An 8,101-nucleotide genomic window follows, 5' to 3' on the forward strand; every position below is an offset into this window, starting at 1 on the left:
TTGATATTCGGGCTATAGGGTTGTGTGGAAGGGCCATTTGTCATGCTGGCTGGAGTTTCTGGGAACTGAAATCTGCACTGGTGAATTAATGGTTCCATAAACAGAAATATGAACAGTCACCTCATTCAAAGTGTCACACTATCTTGTCCAGTCTCATTCTGAGACTGATGCCTTCTCACACCTTCCTCCCCTCCTTCTTTACCCCCAGGGTAGTTATTGTTAATATTTAATCTCTCTCTCTCTTTTTTTTACCCTTGTTTAAATCTCTGCTCTTTTGTGGGCGAGTCTTCACAAGACTGTAAGTGTCTTTCGAACACTGTGAGTACACACAGGTCCGGCCACTTGTCATTTACGAGCTTCTGGGCAAAAGAGGAAATTGCTTCAGGGAGTTTGGAAACTCGGGAGTTTTCTTCTTCCTTCAGCCTAGGCACGAGGAGCCTTTATAAATAAGTGCTGAAAAAGTGGAAACACGATCCGTAGATGTTGGACATTTGATTTGGATCACCTGCTCCTTACAACCTATCTTTCCTCAGTAAGTGATGTTCATTTTTTTAATATGCTGAAATTTCTGTTTAGGGGTATCAGAAGTTAAAAACTTGCCTCTGGGAGTTCCTTGGGATTATCTTTCAGAACTGGTTTATACTTAGAGTGACCAACATTGAGGATTGTGTGCTACTTGTAGCAGTGGTTCCTTTCACACAGCTGAATAAAACCCTGCACTATCTGCTTTGAAGTGGAATATATGGCAGTGTGGACTCAGATAACCTAGTTAGTGGGATTTTCTGCCTTGATATTCTGGGTTATATGGCTGTGTGGAAGGGCCCAGTGACTTCCTTAACAAGGGCTCATTTCACATCTCCTTGATGAGAAAACCTTCAGTGACTGCTTTCTGGGTATCAAGCAGCTTTTAAACTCAGGGGAGAAGACCAGAACTGCCACAAATATAGCCACTTCCATATCAATTGGAAACTGAAACAGAGTTGTCAAGGGGATGTGAAACGAGGACACATTTCTCCAAACATTTTCTCCTAATAGTGCACCAAGGTGTTGCTTATCATACAGGGCAAAAGTGTGAAATTCTACCTGCCGTACAAATATGAAAGGCTCAACTGACTGCTTTGCTCAAACATGTGTAGATACTGCTCCATTAATGTTTATACTTGGCTCCTTGTACCTTTAACAGTAGCTTAACATGCAGAAACTTAGAAAGCCTAATAAGGTGACAAATTGCTAAAGTACACAGGAGCAAGGCTTGGAAGGAGAGGGATGGCAGGATTTTCAAATGAAATCATGTTAATTCACGTTAGTTGCAGTGAATTAATGTTCATAAGCAGCCTCTCCTATCCTTTCGTGCATTTCTGGCTTCAGCATATATCATGGTTGAAGGTTCGAAAGCCAAGATATGGAAAGATTTCTGGCTCCACTTTGCTGTGTTCTTTCTACCTTTCCCTGATATAAATCAATGTAGCATGAAGAAATTCAACAAGAAATGTTCTTTCCTTTTCACCAAGTTATGTTTTGGTTTTGGAAAGTCTACTAAGCACCTGTCTAAGAGACAATAGATGTCAGAGCAGAGAGACAGTACCATTAGCTTTCAAAATCCCATTTCATTATCTGTCTGTTTATATTTGCCACAGGGCAGGGCCACTCCCCACCCCTTTTTTTCTGCCAGCAAGCAAAAATCTTATTATTCTGATGAGTTACAAATGAGCTTATAAGGGCCCTTCCACACAGCCATATAACTCAGAATATCAAGGCAAGAAATCCAACAATATGTGCTTTGAACTGGATTATGGAAGCCCAAACTGCCATATATCCCAGCTCAAAACAGAAAATGTGGGATTTTATTCAGCTGTGTGGAAGGCGCCTCAGGACCCTTCCACACAACTCTATAACCCAGAATATCAAGGCAGAAAATTCCACAACATCTGCTTTGAACTGGGTTATGGGAGCACACAGCTATTTATCCCAGTTGAAAACAGAAAATGTGGGATTTTATTCAGCTGTGTGGAAGGAACCTAAGAAATGTGCTTTTACTGCTTGGGGAGTGCACAACTTTTTTCTTGGTGTGTTTGAATTGCTTTTCCTTTACTTTTGTTTCAGTCACATTGAACTGCTTACTTGCTTGATATCATGATATTAGCAGGCAAGCTTAAGTGTAGGGCTAAAATCCAGTAGTTCTCACATTCCAAAGTGGTAGCAACCAGGAAACTATTTGCTGACAATGGCAGGGTCTGTTGTTGTTGTTGTTGTTGTTGTTGTTGTTGTTGTTTCATTTACCACTCCAGGGCAAGCCTTCATCTAGTTCATTTGGGATATATTCTGCATCCTATTTCTGCACCTCTACAATTTTGAGTGTAGATGACCCATACTGTGCAAGTTGTGGTTTCCTTCTGATAAACACATAAATAGCACCAAGTTACAGGAATCCACACCACAAAGTTACAGGAACAGCTTTGAGTTTATCAGACTACTTCCCTTTAGTCCCTCCAACCCTTTCCCCCCAAAATCGTCACTCATACTTATTTTGCTTACAAACTCTTTAGGAGCAAGGTAAGGTGCATGCTGCAGAGAGAGGTGGAGAGGAAGGAGATCTGGGTTGCTGTGCGGAGAGGTGACTGTCCTGGCAGGAAGGCGTGGGACTGAAAGAAGCCCTTCTTTCAGCCCTATGCCTTCCCGCCAGGACACTCACCTGAGTATAAGCTGAGGAGGGCTTTTTCAGCCTTAAAAAAGGGCTGAAAATTAGGCTTATACTCCAGTATATACAGTAAATAGAAATAACCAACAATCTAAGAGAAGTGAGAACTGTTTGCTTTTCTCTCCTTTTGCACTTTGAACTCAGTTTGCAGCATGGTCAGTTTGCAATAAGCTCAAAGTAAAGGAGGAAAGCAGGAAGAGAAGAAACCGGGACATTTTCAAAGGAGCTGAAGAAATGAGATGAAAGTGAATGACATTGCAATGATGCAGTCGGGACATCACTGAGTAGGGCTGCCACTGGAACACATATCTATGCTATTAAAAAGCACTCCTGCCAGATCAAGTGGTTGTAAAATGCACATGGAGAGGCCCACATAGGCTGTCTTTCTGATCAGCTGGCAACCCTAAGTCACTAAGAAGCTTAGCACAATGTGTGTCTCTAGAGTGCATTTACACTGTCGAATGAATGCAGTTTGACATCATTTTAACTGTTGTGGCTCCGTGCTGTGGAATTCTGGAGAAATGTAGTTTAACAAGTCTTTAGCCTTCTCTGCCAAGGATTTTGGCTCCCTCGCCAAACTACAATTCCCATGCTTCCATAGCAATGAGTCATAGCAGTGAAAGTAATGCCAAACTGCATTAATGCAACACTTTAAATCAGGGGTCCTCAAACTTTTTAAACAGAGGGTCAGGTCACAGCCCCTCAAACTGTTGGAGGGCCAGATTATAATTTGAAAAATACATGAATTAATTCCTATGCACACTGCACATATCTTACTTGTAGTGTAAAAAAAAACATTTAAAAACAACACAATAATTAAAATGAAGAACAATTTTAACAAATATAAACTTATTAGTTTTTCAATGGGAAGAAGTGTGGGCCTGCTTTTGGCTGATGAGATAGGATTGTTGTTGTTGTTGTGTGCTTACAAGTAGTTTCAGACTTCGTTTGAACCTCATTGGAGAGCCGTATCCAGCCCCCGGGTCTTAGTTTGAGGACCCCTGCTTTAGATGAACCCTTTATCATTGTGGAAGGTGGTTTGTGACTAAGGTTGTTGGAAAGAGCAGGGAAAATTGCTTTCTCTCTCTCCATCATGATCTCTCCTTTTCAACCCCTTACATCTCCAGCTTCTTTTCCTCCCCAACTACTGGGTGCAGGAGAAGTTCAATTTTATTGCTGCAAGATGTCTGAAGTGATTACCTGAAGAGAATTCCAAATTAGACTGAGGGCCACCAAAAAAAAAAAAAGGTCCATGGCCCACAAGCTTCCCACCCCACTCTGATGGTTAATACTACTCGCCCTTGCATTTTCCCCATCCAAGATGCCAGTACTAATGCTGGTATGTTTGAAGGCCTAATTCAGCTTTCCCAATAGCCGAGGATGCCTACATGCAGTTCTTTGGGGCTTGTGCCTCCAGTCTCTACCACCCACGCATCCCATCTGAAACTTGAAAAGAGATCCAGCCAGGTAGAAGGTGGTGCCAGTTGGGAATGATTTGGAGATGTCTGTTTCCGTGGCAACGTCCCAATTAGGCCTAAAGAGGAAGGAATTGGGTTGCGCTTTGATCTCTCTTCCCTGGAGGCAGCTGGGATGGAAATCGGAGAGAGCATCTGTGTGCTTGCCAGTTAGAGAGATTGAGAGGGAGAGGGAGAAAGATCAGTAGGCTTTGGGATGGGTTTGCCAGAAAGCATTGTCCCCTGCTAGATTCATGGCTTTCCACCTTTTCCCCTTGCATCATGATGAGGACCCTAATTGATACAGGAATCTGTTCTCTCCAAACACTGCACAGCAGCCCTATGAGCCAGACCCTGCCTCAAAGAAGACTTGGACCCAAGAATCCAAAGCCTTGCAGTGAGGCAGAGCAAGGGAGCTGCTTCAGACAGCAGAATCTGCCAAGGACAAAAAAAAATGTTATTTCGCTTAGGCTGTACAGTCAGTACTCCACATTCACTGGGGTTATGGGCACAGGACAACCATGAAAGTGAAAAACAAAATAAAGAAATTGCTGATTTATTACCTGAGAGAACAACAAGGAAAGTCCAGGTCTTCTAGCATGACTCTCCAACTTTTGCTGGAAGCTAACTATAGAACTGCATTGGAGGACTCAGAGATTCCTACAGAGGGTGTGTGTGTGTGTGTGCGTGTGTGTAAGGACAAGTTGACACTAAATTTGGACACTACAACCCTAACAGACCAACGAGTGACCATCACTCATAACCCACTCCCAAAAAACAGGGGTAAGGTCTTTAAACCCCAAAAAGCTAAATGATGATATAGCGCATGCGCGAAAACAACAGCTCCCAGCATCCCCTAGACCAAGCCCTTTTGGGGAGGAGGATGCTCCAAAGCACTGCTTCCAAGCTGCAAGATTGCTTCTTCTTGGAATTCTTTGAGAGCATCCTAATTCCTGCATATTTCCTATTCCTGGACTGCAACTCCCAGCAATCCTCCAGATAGATAAGATATATAGATTAGATAGCGATAGATAGTAGCTAGACAGATCAATCAGGAGGACTGTTGGGAGTTACAGTCCAAGAATAGGTAGAGGAGAAAGAAATGAGAGAAAGAAAAAGGGAGGGGAAGGAAGGAAAGAGGGAGAGAAGGAAGGAGAGAAGGAAAGGGAGAGGGAGGAAAGGAGAAAAAGAAAGGAGAGAAAGAAAGGAGAGAAAGGGAGTGAAGATTGGCTACAGCAAGGACCTCTCCTTGCTCTAGCAGGTACAGCTAGCAGGTACAGCTAGTGTGTATACACACACACACACATATATCAACATGAATAGAGCCATAGTGAAAGATCTAGTGATTCCTACAGTTAATATTTTTAGTCATATCAATGAATAATCAAATCCGCAAATGTGAAGGGATGACTTTGTTTTAATACCAAAGGTGTGGAGAGGTCCTTGCTCAGTTTTTGCCTTGATATGCATTACATTAAAATATTACCAAATTTTTAGACAATATTTGGAAACTATCCTTAAATATCCATTAGGAAAATACAGCAGGCCCTCCACTTTCTCTTGAAATCCAAATCCCACTATCCTCTCTTTAGACTGTGCTAGATAGAGTTAATGGGAGCTGCAGTCCAAGGACATCTGCAATCCAAGAACATATTCCTCAGCTTTATTGAAATTTTCTTCTGTGGGGTATGTAGTAGTTATGATAACATTCTGTACGAAGGAATCCCAGCAGTTGATGATGTCTTGCTTCACATCCTTCCTTGTGCTTCTACAGAGATCATTGCTAATCAATACTTGATGACTTAATTGTCTCTGACTCTTTTTTTCTTTCTTTCTGACTTCCTATAGGCACAATATTGCTCTGGTGACCCTCAAGCATTCAATTAGAGGCAGGATAGTCTGGAACAACTTCATGCCATGATGGCAAATATTTCCGATAACTTCTCCTGCTATGATCAATCCATTGTTGACTACCGCTACGTATCGGTCAGCTGGGGTATTGTGGTGGCCGTAGTTGGCACAGTGGGCAATGTGCTCACCCTGTTTGCTTATGCATCTGACACCAAGCTCCAGACACGTGTCAACCTGCTCATTGTCAACCTGACCTTGGCTGACATTCTGTATTGTACCTTCTTGCAACCCTTTTCTGTGGATACCTACTTGCATCTCTATTGGCGATCGGGTGCTGATTTTTGTCGAGTCTTTGGGATGTTGCTCTTTGTCTCCAACTCAGTCTCCATTTTGACACTCTGCCTCATTGCCATCAGCCGCTACCTGCTCATTGCCAACACTGCCCTCTTCGATCGCATCTTCTCCCGCCTTGGGGTGATACTCATTGCCTTGGCCTCCTGGGCAATTGGTATTATCAGTTTCGCACCACTGTGGCCTGCTTATGTCTTAGTGCCCAAGGTCTGTACCTGCAGCTTCCATCGTATCCGTGGCCGACCGTACACCACCATCCTCATGGCCTTCTATTTTGTGGTGGGTCTCAGCTGTGTTGGCATTTTCTACTTTCTCATCCATCGCAAAGTCAAGACTGCTGCCCGTAATCTCGACCAGTACAAACTCAAGAAGTCCAGTGTGAAAGAAGTCCATGTGGCTGGGACCAGCTTGACTACCCAGGGACACTACCAAGAGTTGGACAGTGGAGTAGACAGTTCAGGTCCTTCCCAGCATTCCTGTGAGGCGTTGCCCTCTGAGTCAACTTCCAAAACCTCTGTACCTCCAGATTCTGAGAATGGCAAAACCCCATCCATGGCTCAGCCTGTAGGCCCACCTAAGAAGGTTACTCCATGCCAGCCCAAGGACAGCAACACAGAATTCCGCCGGGTGACACGCATGTGCTTTGTGGTCTTCCTCTTCTTTGTCATCTGTTACATCCCCTTCATGCTGTTAAACATCTTCGATGCCAAAAATCGGGCTCCAACCGTGCTGCATATGATTGCTGCTAATCTTACCTGGCTCAACAGCTGTATCAACCCAGTACTTTATGCTGCAATGAACCGCCAGTTTCGTGAGGCCTACAAAGGTGTGATCTCCAAGTTTGTGCAGCGGTTCCGTGGGTGCCACTAGTTTATCCAAAGTGTTCCCTCTGTCAGCATGAGACAGACATGTTCCCCTCTGACTTTGGTACTGCCTCAGAGCAGGAATGCCACCACGAAGCTGCTCAGCCTTTCACACTTGCCTAGTTTCAGAGACCTTAAGTAGGCCTATGTGTGAATTCTGTTTTTTTTTTTTTACCATTGCTGCATTTTATATATTTTATGTGGCCTAAATGTAATGTGCAATTCAGAGTGAAGTCATGGGCTGGCCCTTGCCTTGAACATGCATTAAAGCTTTCACACTTGCCTAGTTTCAGAGACCTTAAGTAGGCCTATGTGTGAATTCTGTTTTTTTTTTTTTACCATTGCTGCATTTTATATATTTTATGTGGCCTAAATGTAATGTGCAATTCAGAGTGAAGTCATGGGCTGGCCCTTGCCTTGAACATGCATTAAAGCTGGGGCTACCCCCCCCCTCCATTTTATAAACAACTACAGAAGAGTGATTAGTTGTGCCAAATTTCAGATATTAGAGTATGGGTTGGGGGGTGGGGGAATATTATTCTGAGTTGGGGTGAGCACCTGCCATTAGCCCCAACTCACCTGCTCACCTAGCAGGTCGAAATCAGAAATGCGAGTAGATAAAATAGGTACCACTTTTAGCAGGGAGGCAATAAAGGCACGCTTAAGGACATCAGTCAAAGGAAAGCTCCTTGACATGAAAGATGGAGTGACAGCACACACACATCCCATGGCTGGAGTCAAGCACAGCCTCCAAGATACCGGAAATAAGATGGGAAAAACTGCCTTTACCTCTGTGTTGTCTGTCCTTGTTAATTGTTTAATCAGCATTGAATTTTTGCCATATGTGTGTTCTGCAAGCTGCTCTGAATCCAGGATGGGGTATA

At 43.5% G+C, this 8,101-nt stretch overlaps 1 protein-coding gene across 1 annotated transcript; it reads left to right on the forward strand.

Annotated features, from left to right (window-relative positions):
• The first annotated feature begins 271 nt into the window (after positions 1–271).
• On the forward strand, positions 272–7,682 carry GPR84 (G protein-coupled receptor 84). The gene is made up of 2 exons (XM_060760874.2): positions 272–532; positions 6,001–7,682. The coding sequence occupies exon 2, from the start codon at positions 6,070–6,072 to the stop codon at positions 7,222–7,224; it is 1,155 nt and encodes a 384-aa protein (XP_060616857.2). The 5' UTR covers positions 272–532; positions 6,001–6,069; the 3' UTR covers positions 7,225–7,682.
• Positions 7,683–8,101: the final 419 nt, after the last annotated feature.

Source organism: Anolis sagrei, chromosome 2 (genome assembly GCF_037176765.1).
Source record: "Anolis sagrei isolate rAnoSag1 chromosome 2, rAnoSag1.mat, whole genome shotgun sequence".
Classification (NCBI taxonomy): Eukaryota; Metazoa; Chordata; class Lepidosauria; order Squamata; family Dactyloidae; genus Anolis; species Anolis sagrei.

Excerpts from the sequence above, each read along its gene's own strand:
- GPR84 (XM_060760874.2), top strand. The coding sequence starts at position 6,070 with ATGATGGCAAATATTTCCGATAACTTCTCCTGCTATGATCAATCCATT.